The sequence below is a fragment of the Ranitomeya variabilis genome, chromosome 3 (assembly GCF_051348905.1).
Source record: "Ranitomeya variabilis isolate aRanVar5 chromosome 3, aRanVar5.hap1, whole genome shotgun sequence".
NCBI classification, from domain to species: Eukaryota; Metazoa; Chordata; class Amphibia; order Anura; family Dendrobatidae; genus Ranitomeya; species Ranitomeya variabilis.
In genome coordinates, this window is record NC_135234.1 from 34,170,765 (window position 1) to 34,191,065 (window position 20,301).

Sequence of the window (20,301 nt, forward strand, 5' to 3'; positions counted from 1 at the left end):
GTATTAAATATATATATATATATATATATATATATATATATATATATATACACTCACCGGCCACTTTATTAGGTACACCATGCTAGTAACGGGTTGGACCCCTTTTGCCTTCAGAACTGCCTCAATTCTTCGTGGCATAGATTCAACAAGGTGCTGGAAGCATTCCTCAGAGATTTTGGTCCATATTGACATGATGGCATCACACAGTTGCCGCAGATTTGTCAGCTGCACATCCCAAAGATGCTCCATACAAGGCAGGATGGATCCATGCTTTCATGTTGTTTACGCCAAATTCTGACCCTACCATCCGAATGTCGCAGCAGAAATCGAGACTCATCAGACCAAGCAACGTTTTTCCAATCTTCTACTGTCCAATTTCGATGAGCTTGTACAAATTGTAGCCTCAGTTTCCTGTTCTTAGCTGAAAGGAGTGGTACCCGGTGTGGTCTTCTGCTGCTGTAGCCCATCTGCCTCAAAGTTCGACGCACTGTGCGTTCAGAGATGCTCTTAGGCCTACCTTGGTTGTAACGGGTGGCGATTTGAGTCACTGTTGCCTTTCTATCAGCTCGAACCAGTCTGCCCATTCTCCTCTGACCTCTGGCATCAACAAGGCATTTCCGCCCACAGAACTGCCGCTCACTGGATTTTTTTTCTTTTTCGGACCATTCTCTGTAAACCCTAGAGATGGTTGTGCGTGAAAATCCCAGTAGATCAGCAGTTTCTGAAATACTCAGACCAGCCCTTCTGGCACCAACAACCATGCCACGTTCAAAGGCACTCAAATCACCTTTCTTCCCCATACTGATGCTCGGTTTGAACTGCAGGAGATTGTCTTGACCATGTCTACATGCCTAAATGCACTGAGTTGCCGCCATGTGATTGGCTGATTAGAAATTAAGTGTTAACAAGAAGTTGGACAGGTGTACCTAATAAAGTGGCCAGTGAGTGTATATATATATATATATATATATATATATATATATATATATATATATGTATATATATATATATGTATGTGTGTCTCACTGAGATATATATATATATATATATATATATATATATATATATATATATATATATATATATATATATATACATACTGTATATATGTTTTCACAAATATTTGAGCCCATGGATCCATTTTATGTCCGTTTTGCAAGCCGGTAAGAAAATCTCGCCGTACAGATGCCATACGGATACTTTTTGGAGAAAAAATCGCATCCTCGCGTTGAATATGGATCACTGTTCAGGAACTCTTCTGCGTATTACGCCTGTAAAAAACGGACCGTATTTCCCTACGCTAAGTGTGACGCCGGCCTTAAAGGGTTAAACATACTACACGGGCCCAAACATCCGACCAGCCAAGGTCCAACTATTGCATCGGAGACCATCGGACTCCAGTTACGCCACTGTCTCCGGCAGACACAGACAGAAGAGGCCCTTGTGTAAGAACAATCTATGGGTCCTTTGCAGCCCAAGAGCTCATAGTGCACAATTCCACCAGTTTTGGAGGTAGAAATGGGCCCCTTTAGCCCTCGGGCCCCTGTGTTGCTGCCCCTCATATAGATATCTGTATATCTCTATACATACAGACATTACATAAGAATTCAGGCAGCAGCATCTTACAGGAAACCCCCGTGTGAAGCCTCTATGAGACAAACACCACAAAGCGGTTTTACAAAAAGTTCTGCCATAGACTGGGGAGGAGGAAGAGGGTTATATCACTGCTGACATGGCAGAGAGGGAAGGAGCAAGGCAGGGATGTCAGTGAGGGGATGGGAAGGTCCTGGCTGTGTTCCTGTAAAGGAGGAGTCTGCAGACTGAGGAGCAGGAACTAGAGAACTGAGAAGGCCCAGGAGTCTGCTGCTCCAGAGGACGGACATAATGTGGCCTCTTCTCCTGGCACTGTGCACCCTGGGGCCCGGCTCCACTGTGTGTGGTGAGTTACAGCCATGGCTCCTGGTATGATGGGGATTACAGCAGGAGAATGTATAGGTTGGTATATTGTACACAGCTGTCCTATAGTCGATGCAGCAGAGCTGAGATTGTCATTCAGGGGAACTCGTCGGTCCTTACTTCAGTTATTGGTTAGGCTCCGTTCACATGTCCAGTTTTCATCCATATGTAACGAAACAGTATGAAAAAAAGGACTTGTAAAAATCCAAACAAAGATTCCGTCATTACTAGAGAAGTTTCTGAACGGATCCGTTACATGGATGACCTAGTGGATTGTCTTCCAGTATGATCTGTTTTCTATTTATTTTACTCACTTATATAGCGCCATTTATTCCACAGCTTTACAGACATTATCATCGCTGTCCCCATTGGGGCTCACAGTCTACATTCCCTATCAGTATGTCTCTGGAGTGTGGGAGGAAACCGGAGTGCCCGGAGGAAACCCCCGCAAACATGGGGAGAACATACAAACTCCTTGCAGATGTTGTCCTTGGTGGGATTTGAATAGACTTCAGTGCAAAAAAAAACCAAAAAACATTTTATGCTCCCCAAATGGATCAGTAAAATGGACCTGTGATAGTCTCTGGGGCTGTCCACATGTCCGTCATGAAGGACTGGACAATAAGACACTTGAGTGAACAACACATAGTATTCTTATGGCTCCGGCAATCAAGCAGTGAGAAGTGTTTGTACACCATGTTTTTACTGGTGGACTCTCCCTGATAAAAATGCTAAAAAGATATTACATACCCTAAGGCTATGTTCACACGTTTATTTTTTGCTACTTTTTTAATGCAAATTTTAAGCTGCGTTTTACAGAACCAGCGAAAGCTATGTGATTTCAGAATTCTCAGGCACACAGCTTGGTTTTTTTTTTCCTTATTTGGAAAGCTGATGCATTTTTGCAATCTGCAGCATGTCTCATCTTTCAGTGTTTTTTCACCTATAGAAAGTAATGGGTAAGTGCAAGAACACAGCAAAAAAAACACAGCTACTTAAAGGGATTGCCCACTACTCGGAGAACCCCTTTTCAATCATTGTTACCCCCTAAGAAAAAAAATAACATCTATACTCCCCTACTATGTGGGCACCTTCCATCAGTGTTGGTGCATATTCTCCCGGGGTTTGTATGACGTTTTTATGTCACGCTATCAATGAGGCCAATTACTTGCCGCTTCACTCTTCCCTCCATCAGATGTAACTGACATCCGGAGGAAGTCAGAGCCGCGGCTGCTCTTTTACTTCTTTCAGACGGATTTGACCGGAGAAGGGGAGAGTGATTGGCCTCAGGGATCGCGTGACATAACAGCGTCATGAGAGCCCAGGGAGAGCCAGTACTGACACCGCTGGAACGACCCAGGTGTTATTATTTTAGAAGGGGGAACACTTGGGTACCATTTCGCTACCGGAACAGACCTCTCCGAACTTCTTCCCAGTAGCCGGCATTCCCTGCACCTCTGCTGGTCACATGTTTGAGTTTTTTCCCCGACCAAGCGATCCGTAAAAGAGAACGGTGACTTGTCTGGTTTTGATCTTATTTTGTGATCAAACTCTCCAGTCTCTGGACAGGCCTATGATGGCGATCTAGTTGTACCCTTGTGCGGTCCAATTTTTATGTTTCATAGGAGAAGCTTGAGAAACTTTCTCATACGTGAAAAAAAAAAAACGACTGTAACTCTGATGGTAAAATTGATGCACTGATAAAAATCTGATCCAAAAGTTACCGACGTCTGAAAGAGCCCTTAGGGTATGTGACATCTTTATGACACCGGGGGGCCCACCGAGGTTTTCCTAGGCGAAGCCGATTTAGGAAAAAGTTTCCCGATCTGTGGATCAACTCAAGTCCCAGTGGTATGAAACTTTCCGATCTGCAAGTTATCACCTTTATTTCTGCATATTTCACTCTTTGCAATGCAAAGTGTGGTCTAAGGCATAACGTTACTCCTCGTGGAGAGTACCAAGCCAAGCCTGGCATGTCAGAATGAGAAGATTTATAAGCCATGCATGCGCCTCTGGGAAATTAAATATGCAATTCTCCCTTCAGATAGGAAGAGGACTAGTACTATCCTATCCAGCAGTCCTAAAAGTCAATATCGACCATTTAACAAGCCTTGCCATACAACTTAGTATAAACGCCAAGCCAGAATCTCAGTATACATACACAGTGTTTCAAGGGTGTTGCCCCTCATCAGTGCAAAGTTTGATAATTATAATCTCTATTTTTATATAGCGCTAACATATTCCGCAGCGCTTTACAGGTTGCACACATTATCATCGCTGTCCCCGATGGGGCTCACAATCTAAATTCCCTATCAGTATGTCTTTGGAATGTGGGTGGAAACCGGAGAACTCGGAGGAAACCCACGCAAACATGGAGAGAACATACAAACTCCTTGCAGAGGTTGTCCTTGGTGGGAATTGAACCCAGGACTCCAGCGCTGCAGTGCTAACCACTGAGCCACCTGATTTGGCTAGGTGAGAGGCTCTGGACTGGGGTGTAAGGGGTAATGTTTCTCCTTGTGGAGCGTGACATGCCAAGCCTGGCATGTCAGAGTGAGGAGACTTATAAGCCTAACCAAAATCTCAATTTGCAGTCACAGTATTTCAGGGGGCAACAGAAGAATATAAAAACTACTTGCTGTGCACGTGTTCAGGCTTTTTGAGTGTCTCTTAGGCTGCGTGTCCACGTTCAGGATGGCCGGCGGTATCGCCGGAGCGGCGAAGCCGCTCGGCGCTAAGCCCCGCCCCCTTCTGGGATGCGATGATGCCGGATGTGTTAACTGTACACATCCGGGATCATCGCTCGCTCCCATAGGGCCCTGTGTTATGCCTTGCGGGGACGCTGCGTCCCCGCAAGGTGTACGGACATGCTGCGATCTGGAAAGACGTGTCCGGAGTCGCAGGGAAGTCGGATGCGTGTTTCCACGCATAGTGGACATGGGATTTAAAAAAATCCCCTCCGCTATGCTGGAACATCTGGACGCTGCGTGTTTGACGCTGCAGCTCTGCGCAGCGTCAAACAAGCAGCGTTTATTGACCGTGGACACATACCCTCAGCCACTTCAGGTTTCTAAAAACGACAAGCAGTAAAATTATTGTCACTGATGCTTTCTCCTGCCATTTTCCGCTCAGAAGATGCTCTATACTTTACAAGTGTGGTTGGCACTGTTGCGGTGTAGCGCACTGTAGCTGGAGTGTAGTTCTCTGGCTGGCACTGTTGCAGTGTAGCACACTGTAGCTGGCAGTGTTGCAGTGTAGCACACTGTAGCTGGCAGTGTTGCAGTGTAGCACACTAGCTGGCAGTGTTGCAGTGTAGCACTCTGTGGCTGGCAGTGTTGCAGTGTAGCACACTGTAGCTGGCAGTGTTGCAGTGTAGCACACTAGCTGGCAGTGTTGCAGTGTAGCACACTAGCTGGCAGTGTTGCAGTGTAGCACACTGTAGCTGGCAGTGTTGCAGTGTAGCACACTGTAGCTGGCAGTGTTGCAGTGTAGCACACTGTAGCTGGCAGTGTTGCAGTGTAGCACACTAGCTGGCAGTGTTGCAGTGTAGCACTCTGTGGCTGGCAGTGTTGCGGTGTAGCGCACTAGCTGGCACTGTTGATGGTGTAGCTAGAAGTATTATAATGGCCCTGTGGTTGGCGCTTATGTTGAGTGATATCTGGGCAATAACTTTAATTTACAAATGATTGATATCCATGTATATGTTTTTGTAGAGATCTAGAACGAAGGCCTGGTTCACACAAGCGCTTTTCAATGTCTGTATACAGGCCGCAATGCCCAAATTGACACATCTGAGGCAGTAAGTTCAGGCCTTTGGTCCGAGCCTTGAGGTAGGTATATGGACCGTGAAATACGCTCACGTGAACCTGTCCTAACTCCCTCCCTTTCGTGCATACCACACATTTGTTGGCTGTATACCTAACGAGGGAATGGGGCTGATAATTTGATACTATAAGGCCGGCGTCACACTGGCGAGTTTTACGGACGTAAGAGCGCAGAAAATACGTCCGTAAAACTCGCAAAATAAACGGCACAATTATTCTCAATGGGGCTGCTCCTATCAGCCGTATATTACGGTTCAGTATTATACGGCTTTCTACGGCCGTACAAAATCGCAGCATGCTGCGTTTGTCAGCGTATTGCGCAAAAAAATCGCCAATGAAAGTCTATGGGGGCGAGAAAAATACGGATTACACACGGACCAGCAGTGTGACTTGCGAGAAATACGCAGCGCTGTTAGTGAAAAGTCGGTAATTCAATTGCCGGCTTTTCCTTCTCCTTCCCAAACCCGACAGGATATGAGACATGGTTTACATACAGTAAACCATCTCATATCCCCATTTTTTTTGCATATTCCACACTACTAATGTTAGTAGTGTGTATGTGCACAATTTGGGCGCTGTAGCTTGTAAAATAAAGGGTTAAATGGCGGAAAAAATTGGCGTGGGCTCCCGCGCAATTTTCTCCGCCAGAGTGGTAAAGCCAGTGACTGAGGGCAGATATTAATAGCCAGGAGAGGGTCCATGGTTATTGGCCCCCCCGTGGCTAAAAACATCTGCACCCAGCCACCCCAGAAAAGGCACATCTGGAAGATGCGCCTATTCTGGCACTTGGCCACTCTCTTCCCACTCCCGTGTAGCGGTGGGATATGGGGTAATGAAGGGTTAATGCCACCTTGCTTGGCAAAACAATAAACCCACAATATACATACCTTCTGCTGACCCGTCACGTCCCACGAGGTAATCAATCTGAAGGGGTTACAATAATTTACAAGCAGGAGCCCTGCAAATGCAGCTGTGCTCGTGCTTGTAATTCCCCGGCGAATGAAGGAAATGTAGGTCATTGACCTACATTTCCTTCAGTCGCGGTGATGCGCCCCTGCTGGATGTTCTCATGAACTGCAGCCTGGGAACTTTTTCCCACGCTCCAGGTCATCCACCAGGGGGCGCATCACTGCGACTGAAGGAAATGTAGGTCAATGACCTACATTTCCTTCATTCGCCGGGGAATTACAAGCACGAGCACAGCTGCATTTGCAGGGCTCCTGCTTGTAAATTATTTTAACCCCTTCAGATGGATTACCTCGTGGGACGTGACGGGTCAGCAGAAGGTATGTATATTGTGGGTTTATTGTTTTGCCAAGCGAGGGTCTGCAAATGGATTGAGAGAGCAATAAAATATTAAAACAACCGCTGTGTTTATTTCATTAAAATACTTTTAAATCATGTGTGTGTGTGTTTTTTAACCCTTTCATACAATTGGATTAATAATGGATAGGTGTCATAATTGACGCCTCTCCGTTATTAACCTGGCTTAATGTCACCTTACAATAGCAAGGTGACATTAACCCTTCATTACCCCATATCCCACCGCTACAGGGAGTGGGAAGAGAGTGGCCAAGTGCCAGAATAGGTGCATCTTCCAGATGTGCCTTTTCTGGGGTGGCTGGGGGCAGATGTTTGTAGCCAGGGGGGGGGGGCAATAACCATGGACCCTCTCCTGGCTATTAATATCTGCCCTCAGTCACTGGCTTTACCATTCTGGCGGAGAAAATTGCGCGGGAGCCCACGCCAATTTTTTCCGCCATTTAACCCTTTATTTTAGCAGCTACAGCGCCCAAATTTTGCACATACACACTACTAACATTAGTAGTGTGGAATATGCAAAAAAAAGGGGATATGAGATGGTTTACTGTATGTAATCATGTCTCATATCCTGTCGGGTTTGTGCAGGAGAAATGAAAAGCCGGCAATTGAATTACCGACTTTTCACAGATATCGCGCTGTAGTAAATATAAATACAGACTATATATATATATATATATATATATATATATATATATATATATATATATATATATATATATATATATATATATATATATATATATATATATATATATATATATAATGTGTCTCAATGACATATATATATATATATATATATATATATATATATATATATATATATATATATATATACTGTATATATGTTTCCCGAACATTTGAGCACATAAATCCATTAGATGTCGGTTTTGCAAGCCTGCGAGAAAATATCGCAGTACGGATGCCATACGGATTACATACGGAGGATGCCGTGCGCAAAATACGCTGACACACCCTGCCTACGGATCAATATTTTGGGAACATTTCTCCGTATTACGGCCGTAAAATACGGACCGTATTGTCTTACGCCGAGTGTGACGCCGGCCTAAGTGGGGACCGTAGAATACATCTTGGGAATTTTTCTGATCATCATGAGGGTGCTGATCTGATTAGATAAAAATAACTTCAATATTTCAATTTTGAAGATCATGAATCCCACAAGATTGCTGCTTCTTCTTATCTAATTGCTTGGCTTCTTCTCTAGTACCCTTCTAGTCAGTACTAACCACAATATAGATAAAAATGTGGTTTTACCCAGGAGTGCAGCTCCGTATGTATGTGCAGTATATTGTGCCAGAGAGCTGTACATTGAAATCTTGCCCCGTTGCTGGGAGGCCTAGTTCCTCCATTGCTTCCAGGTGGGAACGTTTCTTGAGGTGGGATGGGCTGACGACCTGTCTGCTTTATCTTAGACCATGGATCATGTTGGTTGGTTCCCGATTTTTGGCTCCCCCTCTGCCTGTCATTACCCATATGTCTCATTATCTGATCCTACAGCGCGGTGTCTGACTTGGTTATTTTCCACTATGTCCATGTGTCTATAGATGCTTCCATGTGCGTCCTGTCCTTTCACAACCTCGTCTTTGTCGCTGCCATCTTCCGCACACGAGGACTTTCCTTGCAGCGTATTATGTAGGATAGACCAAAGCAGCGTATTATGTAGGATAGACCAAAGCAGAAGTCAGGGTTTAGTTCTTAGCTGCTGTTCATCGTCCTCGGGTTGGCTGCCTCGGCCATATTTATTTTGGATCTTTTTTTTTTTTGAAGGTACAGATGTAATAAAATTGACTCCAACTCCAGCTACGTTGTCTATTGGAGTCTAAGGTAGTCTGTAATCCTCTTGTCTCTAGAATATGACACAAATCTTCTATATCTCCATGTTTACTTTCAAATCTATACAAAGGTGGATTTACAGTGGCTTGCAAAAGTATTCACTCCCTTGGCATTTTTTGTGTTTAGCTACCACACAACTTGGAATTTCACAGTGTTTTTTGAGGATTTGCATCAGTTCATGTAAAGAACATGCCTACAACTGTGAACATTTGGTTTTCCTTTAATAGTGATGCAAACAACAAATAGGACAAAAATAACTGAAAACTTCAGTGTGCATCACTATTCACCCCCTAAAGTCAGTACTGTGTAGAGCCTCCTTTAGCAGCTATTACAGCTACAACTCACTTTGATTAAGTCTCTGAGCTTTCCACATCTTGTCACTGGAATATTTGCCCATTCCTCAAGGCAAAACTGCTCCAGCTCCTTCACATAAGATGGTTTCCTCTGGTGGACAGCAATCTTCAAGTCTGACCGCAGATTCTCCATTGGGCTTTGACTAGGCCCCTACAAAAAAAGTACGTTTCTCCTTAAACCACTCGAGTGTTGCTTTAGCAGTATGCTTTGGGTCATTGTCTTGTTGGAAGGTGAACCTCTGCCCCAGTCTCAAATCACTGACACACTGAAACAGGTTTTGCTCAAGAATATTCCTGTGTTTCGCACCATCCATTTTCCCTGTTGGCAAAAAACATCTCCAAAGCATGATGTTGCCACCACCATGTTTCACTGTGGGGATGATCTACTTAGGGCGATGAGCTGTGTTGGTTTGGTGCCAGACATAGCGTTTACATTGTTGGCTAAAAAGTTCAATTTTTGTCTCATCTAATCACAGCACCTGCCTTCATATATTTGGGGAGTCTCACACGTCTTTTTTCTGACCACTCTTCAATAAGGCCACCTCCATGGGTTACCTTTGGTTTCTGTGCTGCCTCTCTGATTAATGTCCTCCTTGCCTGAGCTGAGAGTTTTGGTGGGTGGCCCTCTCTTGGCAGGCTTGTTCTGGTACCATGCTCTTTCCATTTCATCAGAGATTGGGATATTTCTTTATAACCTAACCCTGACTTGTTCTTCTCAACAACTTTGTCCCTGACTTGTTTGGAGATCTCCCTGGTCTTCATGGTGTTTGGTTAGTGGTGCCTCTTGTTACTGGTGTTGCAGCCTCTGTGGCCTTTCAGAAAAGGTCAAGTGTAGATACTGACAGCCATGTGACCCTTAGATTGCACACAGGTGGACTTCCTTTCGTTAGTTTAGGTATTTTACACAGTTTGGGGCCCACTTTTTCTGAAAGTGGACGGCTCCTTTAATATTTGCCTTCATTGGTGCTAAGGGACCGAAGCCGATGCCTGAAAATCAAGCCCATAGTATTATCCCGCCACCAAACACAATGTAGTTAGACGGGTAACGTTGTCCTGACATTCACCTAACCCGGACTCCTCCATCAGACGCCAGCTAGAGAAATGTGATCGGTCACAGCATAGAACACATTTCCTCCAGGGTCCAGTGGTGGCAGCTTTACACCACTCCATCCGACGCTCTGCATTGTGCTTGGTGATGGAAGGGCACATGCAGCTTCTCAGTCATGAAGTTCCCGGCGGGGGCGCAGTGTTTGTGCTGGTGATAATACTAGAGGTGGACTGGACTCTGCAGTTGGTGACTTTTCTGCCCTCTACTTCTCAGCACTCAGTAACCCCACTCTGTAACGTTATGGGGGTCTACACTTTGTGGCTGATTTGCTGCGGTTCCTTCCACTTCTCAATAATATCAGTCACAGATAAAGGGGGAAGATTCAGAGGAGAAGAAATTTAGGGGAGAAAAAAATGACATGAACGAACTTGTTACAACGGTGGCTCCTACAGGACCGCGCTGGTATCAGTGAGCTCTGCACCACCAGCCGTTCTGTCACATGTTAGTAACAGCAGACGGCATAGCGGGGGTCCGGAGGCTATACACCTGGGGAGAGGGGCCGGAGGTTATACACCTGGGGAGAGGGGCCGGAGGTTATACACCTGGGGAGAGGGGCCGGAGGTTATACACCTGGGGAGAGGGGCCGGAGGTTATACACCTGGGGAGAGGGGCCGGAGGTTATACACCTGGGGAGAGGGGCCGGAGGTTATACACCTGGGGAGAGGGGCCGGAGGTTATACACCTGGGGAGAGGGGCCGGAGGTTACACACCTGGGGAGAGGGGCCGGAGGTTATACACCTGGGGAGAGGGGCCGGAGGTTATACACCTGGGGAGAGGGGCCGGAGGTTATACACCTGGGGAGAGGGGCCGGAGGTTATACACCTGGGGAGAGGGGCCGGAGGTTATGCACCAGTATATGATAAGGTATAAGGTAAGGTGTATGAGGGTCTGGATATTTTATGCTGGGGGCCAGATGTTATACACCTGGAGAGGGGTGGCCAGATGTTATACACCAGGGGGCAATGGGATTGAATATAAAACCTGAATTAAGTGATTAAGCCGTGTGTCCGATGCTTTGCTTATATAGTGTATCTCGCTGTTTGCATTTCCAAAGTAGCATGTATAATGGCGCCATCATGCCGCCTGTGTTCTGTAGCTATACTCATGTTTGTGTCATTGTTTTTCCTGTCTCTAGATCTTCCTGCACCAACTAATGTCCACATTGATTCCTACAACCTGAAGCATTCGGTGAGGTGGGATCCTGTGCAGTTGCCAAATACGCAGCCCCCAGTAATGTACCGTGTGGAATGTGAACTGTAAGTAATACGCGATTTATTTCTACCTCTGTACATACACCCTGTAGCCCCTTCTAAGGACAGATCTATGCCAGTATGTATACTGCAGGCTGATGCCTGGACTCATTCTGATCATTTCTAAAGGGCGGAGGTTTCATCTGCTCTGATGACGTAGATGGCATATAATCCCCCCCCACTCCCCAATACTCACTTATACTTACTTTCCTACCTTAGTATTAAGTGATCGGATCCCTATAATATGTTACGGGAGTTGGAGTATCAGAGTATTGGTGCCTACCATCTAATACCAATTTGTGTGGATATGAGTTTATATCTCATACCTCTGGGGATCTAGCATTATCAGTTGACACTTTAAGGATTATTACCATCCAAAATATTGTATAGATATCTGATGGATGCTTGCCTCTGCACATGGGATCCACGCCTATCTTGAAGAATGGTGGTGCTCACCGCTGGGAATAAAGAGGTGCACAGCTCTCCTTTTTTTTTTTTTTTAAAGGGGTGTTCTCATGTTATGAAATTACTTTAGTTAGACAGCATGAAAATAAGCAAGTTTGCAATTGACTTGCTTTTTCTATCTGCAGTCATTCTCCTGCTGTGAGAGCTTTTATCTTACATAGTGGACATCTGTTCTCCATGGAGCTCTGTGACCAGAACCGAGAAAGTTGTTATATTCGAGGATAGGAGTTAACTCCTAACATCCTAGTTATCTCTCTCCAGCCCACTGATTTTCTATACAGCAGTTAGTTGCTCACATCTCTATCTCTCTGTTTCTGATCAAGCTGCTTTGATCACAATTTACTGGCACCCAACATCGTCAGTTTCCAGAGCAGTTCTCCTAATCACAGCTCTCACTTTCCTGAGGCGTGTGCTTGATCAAAGTTACTGTTGAGAGTGCACAGCTATCAGCTGCTCAAGATAGAATTTGAGAATTCCACTTTAAGGGAGCTCTAAAATTGCCAAATGCAATTTGCATGCACAGATTCCTTTACGTGAAGCTATAGAGGATTACCCTTATTAATTCAAGAACCTAAAACATCCTCTTTTAGTGAATATATCAGCAAGTTATTACTGTGTAATCTGAGAGTAGCATGATATAGGGACTGAGAACCTGATTCCAGCGATGTGCCACTTACTGGGCTGTGTGTTGCTGTTTCAATAAAATCCAGTGTTTTATCATCAGGATATTATCACTACAGGACTATTTGCCTCGTGCCTCCTAGTCCTCCTGCTCTGTGTAACCCCGCCCACACCACTGACTAGGAACTTTTTGGCTTTTATTCTTTTTTTTTTAATGCTGATCCAATAAAGAATTAACTTTTTATGGTTCCGGTGCTGGATCTCACCACCTCTTTACAGAGAAAGCTGCCAATCAGTGGTGTGAGTGGGGTTATACACAGCTCAGCATTCTGAGCTCTGCTAGATCTGCAGCAGGGAAAACACTGATGATATCAAAATGACAGCAAGCAGTCCTGCAAGTGACACATCCCTGGAATCAGTGTCTCAGCCCTTACAGCATGATACTCTCTGATTACATTATAAAACCCACTGATAGATTCTCTTTAAGCTGTACTCGGCATCCACTTTCTACACTAAGGATATAGACCCTGCTGTAAACACTAGGAATGTACTGCATAGCGAATAAATGAGAAATTACTTGGTCATGTCATAATAATGCTATATCCAACTGGATGCGGTATAACAAATGGTCATGGAGGTTTTGCTCCTTTTAGACCCCTGTAAATAATAAATACATACTGTCCTTTATTCCTAGAATAGAAAATAACATGCTGATTGTTGCAGGTCTGACTGATGTGACACCTAGTGATCCTGAGACTCCCAAAAAACGATATGAAAGGTGCGAGGGTGCGCATTCTTCACCTTTGCTCCATTCATTGTCTATGGGATTGCTGAGGACAGCGCTCATAATAGGGGGTAGTCAGATCTCAAGCCGCAGAGAAAAAAGGCTGTAGAAATGGAGGAAGGCACATGAAAAGGAAATCAATGCAGGATAGAAGCTGTGCTGAATTATGAGCTAATGAATACAGCAACACACCGGATACACACAGACCTAACAGTCAGCCTGCATTACTGGGAGGGACACTCCCACAAGAGTAAAATCTGTAACTTGGGTCATGCTGCAAATTGCATATCAAGAGTACAGAAAATAAATGAAACTTAGTGCAATCTTATTACCGAACGTATGTAGAAAAATAATTTTGTTCATGGCCTTTAAGCCTTCCGTCCACACTGTTCTTTCTCCCATCCCTTTTGCATTTTTGGAGCGCCCTCTAGGACCGTGGGGTACTCGGGCCGGGTCCGGCGGTACTTAAAGGGGTGGTTACGGAAGCTGGGACCCGGTTCGTGGCCCTGGGCGTCCAACAAAAATAATGAGGGGAAGCAAAAAATAAGTCTATGGGGGAATATTCGTGATGCCACCTGTGGTACTCGATCAGGGATGGCCGACGCTGCATAAAGGGGACCACTGGGGCTGATGGTGTCGCAGCAGAGTTGGTGTAGCTCCCCACAGGTGGAGCGGAGCCCCAGGGCTACCGATGCAGTTAGTAAAGGATGATAGACAGTGGGGTGCAGGACTGAGGGCGCAGGGAATAATTGGAGGACACAGGGATTGCAGTTTCCTTTACCTTTTACTGGTGAATTGCAGGTGCAATCCGGGGCACAGGTTACAGGTGTTGATGGGTCCGGGCAGCCTGGAGGTAACCTGGGATCCACCTAGCCAGGTGGGTTCGGAGTCCTTCCTTCTGCGCTGATTTCTCTGTCCCTTGCTGCCTGAAGCTCTGCACAAGTTCCTCTGTGTCTGTACTCCCAACCTGTATGGTTGACAGCCTGAGCCTATCATGGGCACTGCCTTCTCACTGGCAGCCCCAGGCTCCTGACTTGCTGTGGTGCCTCCAGGTGTAAGATGGGACAGGAGACTTGCAATCTCCTGCTCTCCGGTTCTTGTTGCTGGGCCTTTTAGTACCCGTGCAACCACGGACTCCAGTGTCCGGTTTCTCTTGCGCTTAATACTGGGAAGAGCTCAATCGCAGCTCCACTCCCAGTCTCTCTCCTCACACGCTTCCTCAACCCTTGCCGTCTCACACTCCACTCCCTAACCCTGCCTCCAGACCAGAACTTATAGGGAAGTTCCCCTGAAACCGGGTTTAGAGCTCCCCCTTCTGGTCTGGAGTCAGGAAGGTGTTGTATGTGTGTGTTACCTGTTAAGGGGATCCCTCCTTACCTCCAGGCATGACATCACCGTCCCTGTGAGGAAGGCAATGCCATTGTGGCATCCGGACTCCTGGGGTGCCACATTTCAACTCTACAATTCTGCTGTCTTCATATTTTATACAACAAACGCCCTTTTCCTATATTTTTCAGGTTAAATAACGTTTATCTGATGTGTGTGAACATCACGGAGACTCACTGCGATTTCACTGACAAAATACAACATTTTTGGAGGGGTAAATATAAAGTCCGGGCTGAGCTGGGCGAGTGGTGGTCCGTGTGGGCCCAAGCACCTGATGATTTTCAAGCCAGTATCCACAGTAAGTGCATTCAATAATCTGACTTACTACATATTAGATGGAGGTTTGTGTGCTGAACACTGGAAAAACTCTCTCTGCGCATGCGCCGGATCCTGCCCTCCGGATCCTGCTTTCCGGAACCATTTGACCAATGTTTTTTTTGTTCACTGCCTCTGGAATTTGCAGGAGTTTAATTCTGGTTGCAGAGAAAAAAACTTTATGGGTGAAATGGTTCTGGCAAGCAGGAGCCGGGAAGACGTGTGACGGCGCATGCGCAGTTAGGCTTTAGGCTCTGCCTGCAGAGATTTTCTTCCTCTGGCTTAGTAAAGGTTCCCATTCTGGTCCCAGATCTCTATAGGGTATTTTACAAGGTTCTTTATATGGTTACTTTAAGGATGTTGCCCTTTTCCCCTTTTTTTGTTTTCTTTGCATACTATACATTGGCTTCGTCCAGGATTGTATTGCGTTTTTACTGTAACGTGTCTTCTTCTGCATTGCAGCAAAAATTGGTCCCGTAAGGTCCCTGGTTCTGGCGGCCCACGCAAACACATTGACAATAGATTTTTCACCCCCATTTTCACCGGTTCCGCACAACTTTAGAATGAAATACCTGCTGTATTACTGGAAGGAAGGCACGCCGGAGAAGGTGCGTCATTTTGGACTCTTAATTACGTGTTTAATACCAGAGTATGAGCAGTTCTCCATATAAAGATTTTATATTGGTAAATCTGGATATCGAAGGGTTATTCCCTTATTCTGTGTCTGTCCCCTCCTGATGTATCCTATCATGTGTCCCGCAGATGGCGGTTCCTTTAAGAGTGTCCACACACTCCATCTTGGAGAACCTAGAAGAGCTGACGGTGTACTGTGTGCAAGTGAAAGCCTCCACTGATTATATAGAGGGTGAAGAGAGTGATCCCAAATGTGCCGAGACGATGAGAAGAGGTAATTCCTCCGATATGGTGTTATATCACCTGAGCCGCCACATTTGCTGCTGATTGTAGGACGCGGATTTGCTGCTGATTTCTGACAAACGAGCGTTTTGCAGAAATTTCTCAGATTTTTACCAGGGGATGTCATCTGTATAAACCAGCCGGCGCTCGCTGAGTATGGAGCAGGCTCAGCACAAATCCTCCTAACCCCTGCTGGACATCTATGGCGGCTGCCAAGAGACGTGGTCGGGGGGCAGTGGGTTCCCTCCAGCTCCCAGTAGATCAGCTTTTCTTGGAGCGTTTCTTTTAAATTCCCCATTAAATGTCACCTGCTTAACCCAGCAGGAAGTACGGCGGCGTCTAAAAATCACTAAGATTGACAAATCTCTGGGCCCGGAAGGGATACACCCCCGAGTACTGCAGGAATTAAGTACAGTCATTGATAGACCATTATTTTTAATCTTTAAAGAGTCCATAATAACAGGGTCTGTACCACAGGACTGGCGTATAGCAAATGTGGTGCCAATATTCAAAAAGGGGACAAAAACTGAACTCGGTAATTATAGGCCAGTAAGCTTAACCTCTACTGTGGGTAAAATCCTGGAGGGCATTCTAAGGGTACTGTCACACAGTGGCACTTTTGTCGCTACGACGGTATGATTCGTGACGTTCCAGCGATATCCATACGATATCGCTGTGTCTGACACGCAGCGGCGATCAGGTAGCCCGCTGAGAATCGTACGTCGTAGCAGATCGTTTGGAACTTTCTTTCGTCGCTGGATCTCCCGCTGTCATCGCTGGATCGTTGTGTGTGACAGCGATCCAGCGATGCGTTCGCTTGTAACCAGGGTAAACATCGGGTTACTAAGCGCAGGGCCGCGCTTAGTAACCCGATGTTTACCGTGGTTACCAGCGTAAAAGTAAAAAAAAAAACAAACAGCACATACTCACATTCCGGTGTCCTTCAGGTCCCTTGCCGTCTGCTTCCCGCTCTGACTGACTGCCGGCCGGAGCAGAGCACAGTGGTGACGTCACCGCTGTGCTCTGCTTTCACTGTATGGCGGCACTCAGTCAGAGCGGGAAGCAGACGGCAAGGGACCTGAAGGACACCGGAATGTGAGTATGTACGGTTTTTTTTTTTTTTTACTTTTACGCTGGTAACCGGGGTAAACATCGGGTTACTAAGCGCGGCCCTGCGCTTAGTAACCCGATGTTTACCCTGGTTACCCGGGACCTCGGCATCGTTGGTCGCTGGAGAGCGGTCTGTGTGACAGCTCCCCAGCGACCACACAACGACTTTCCAACGATCACGGCCAGGTCGTATCGCTGGTCGTGATCGTTGGAAAGTTGCAGAGTGTGACAGTACCCTAAGGGATGCTATACTGGAGTATCTGAAGAGGAATAACCTCATGACCCAGTATCAGCACGGGTTTACTAGGGACCGCTCATGTCAGACTAATTTGATCAGCTTCTATGAAGAGGTAAGTTCCGGACTGGACCAAGGGAACCCAGTAGATGTAGTGTATATGGACTTTTCAAAAGCTTTTGATACGGTGCCACACAAAAGGTTGATACATAAAATGAGAATAATGGGGATAGGGGAAAATATGTGTAAGTGGGTTCAGGGATAAGAAACAAAGGGTGGTTATTAATGGAGCACACTGGGTCGCGGTTAGTAGTGGGGTACCACAGGGGTCAGTATTGGGCCCTCTTCTTTTTAACATATTTATTAATGATCTTGTAGGGGGCATTCAGAGTAGAATTTCAATATTTGCAGATGACACTAAACTCTGCAGGGTAATCAATACAGGGGAGGACAATTTTATATTACAGGATGATTTATGTAAACTAGAAGCTTGGGCTGATAAATGGCAAATGAGCTTTAATGGGGATAAATGTAAGGTCATGCACTTGGGTAGAAGTAATAAGATGTATAACTATGTGCTTAATTCTAAAACTCTGGGCAAAACCGTCAATGAAAAAGACCTGGGTGTATGGGTGGATGACAAACTCATATTCAGTGGCCAGTGTCAGGCAGCTGCTACAAAGGCAAATACAATAATGGGATGTATTAAAAGAGGCATAGATGCTCATGAGGAGAACATAATTTTACCTCTATACAAGTCACTAGTTCGACCACACTTAGAATACTGTGCACAGTTCTGGTCTCCGGTGTATAAGAAAGACATAGCTGAACTGGAGCGGGTGCAGAGAAGAGCGACCAAGGTTATTAGAGGACTGGGGGGTCTGCAATACCAAGATAGGTTGGAAAAACGAAGGCTAAGGGGTGATCTTATGTTAATGTATAAATATATGAGGGGACAGTACAAAGACCTTTCTGATGATCTTTTTAATCATAGACCGGTGACAGGGACAAGGGGGCATCCTCTACGTCTGGAGGAAAAAAGGTTTAAGCATAATAACAGACGCGGATTCTTTACTGTAAGAGCAGTGAGACTATGGAACTCTCTGCCGTATGATGTTGTAATGAGTGATTCACTGCTAAAATTTAAGAGGGGACTGGATACCTTTCTGGAAAAGTATAATGTTACAGGGTATATACACTAGATTCCTTGATAGGGTGTTGATCCAGGGAACTAGTCTGATTGCCGTATGTGGAGTCGGGAAGGAATTTTTTTCCCCAATGTGGAGCTTTCTCTTTGCCACATGAGTTTTTTTTTGCCTTCCCCTGGATCAACATGTTAGGGCATGTTAGGTTAGGCTATGGGGTGAACTAGATGGACTTAAAGTCTTCCTTCAACCTTATGTAACTATGTTACTATGTAAATGATGGCATAAAATTAGCATCCCAGAATCCAATGACCGGATGATCTATAGAAATGATTTTATTTATATATGGATATTTTATCTTTTTTTTTCTTCTTTTTCCCAATATTCAGAATACACTGGAAAAGAACTGGCTGTGATTGTCACCTGTGTTCTCTTGGTCTGCGTGATCTGCTCGGTTGTCGGATATGTGATCTATAGATACAACGCGCTTCTTAAGCATTTTCTGTATCCTCCTTTCAGGATGCCAAATCACATACAGGAGGTAAGTGCGGGCGTTTTCTGCTTAGCATTATTATCTGATATATCTGTGTACGGGGGGAGCTGTGCTTTTCTGATAAATGCTAACATGCCGGATGCACACAGCCACCACTAGGTGGAGCTACCTGCAGACGCCATAGTTGCGGCACAATTTGTATTTTTCGTATAAGCAGTGGGTCTAACCCATATCTTAAAGGAGTTGTATATTGATGGGGAAAGTTAATTTGCATCAGATCAGTGGGGGGTCAGACACCCAACTGACCCCCATCTGCCAGTAGACTGCTGTCACTTTCTCCATAGATTGGTCCCTTTTAGTAGTGGGATCATTATAGGCAGTGGAACATCTGAGTCCCTCCCCTGACATCCCCTCTACAGACTATTGGCTGCTATCCAAAGTCTACACCCCTGAGGAACAGCTAGATTTTATTGGTGCCCCTATGTCACCCAACCTACCCTACTTTGAACAAGTACTGTATAGTCTACAACGTCAGTATTAATGTGTATCACGTTGTGTTTTTCAGTTCTTGGAGAATCTTCCAGAACAACCCGATGAGGCAGCGTTTTGTGCCAACCCTAATGAAGAACATCACAACGATATTATAGAATTTACATTCTTCCCAGAAGATAATCAGACATGTGCTGAGCCAAGCCCGGCGCCCAACGAGAAAACCTGAAGAAGCTCCGACCAAACATTGGCACGAGTCACGACACGAGATCAGATCACATGAAGCCTGTGCAGATGCCACGTCACATTCAGGGCACACACATATCTGGGACTTCTACCATGGAAATTCTCAGGACAAGTGCTATGTCAAGTGTCAGAACTTCACCTGAATCATAGGTCTGACTCCTGGCACCGACAGAGACATGGATGGACATGACTATCCGGGTACCCAGGCAGAGATGTTGGGCACTTAGTATTTTTCGAAATAATTCAGGTTATTGCATGAAGACAAATGACCGTATCCTTGTTCCCTCTGATGCCCAGATTGTGAGGGACGTCTTTTCTTGAGTGGCTTACGGTTCCTTGTCTACTTGTATGATTGTGTTTGCAGATTTATGGAGATTCCTCCACTTTCCATTTAATAGTAATGACTCTTACTAGAAGACATGACTCTTGGGT

At 45.5% G+C, this 20,301-nt stretch overlaps 1 protein-coding gene across 2 annotated transcripts; it reads left to right on the plus strand.

The window, feature by feature from the left end:
- The first annotated feature begins 1,715 nt into the window (after positions 1 to 1,715).
- On the plus strand, positions 1,716 to 19,880 carry IFNGR2 (interferon gamma receptor 2). 2 transcript variants are annotated; one of them, XM_077293935.1, is made up of 7 exons: positions 1,716 to 1,995; positions 11,551 to 11,671; positions 15,053 to 15,219; positions 15,699 to 15,844; positions 15,999 to 16,143; positions 19,031 to 19,182; positions 19,700 to 19,880. In XM_077293935.1, exons 1-7 carry the CDS (start codon positions 1,953 to 1,955, stop codon positions 19,850 to 19,852), a joined length of 927 nt encoding a protein of 308 aa, XP_077150050.1. In that variant the 5' UTR covers positions 1,716 to 1,952; the 3' UTR covers positions 19,853 to 19,880. The 2 variants fall into 2 exon arrangements, with proteins under 2 accessions (XP_077150050.1, XP_077150049.1); XM_077293934.1 differs by having other exon boundaries at positions 1,718 to 1,939.
- The last annotated feature ends 421 nt before the right edge of the window (positions 19,881 to 20,301 follow it).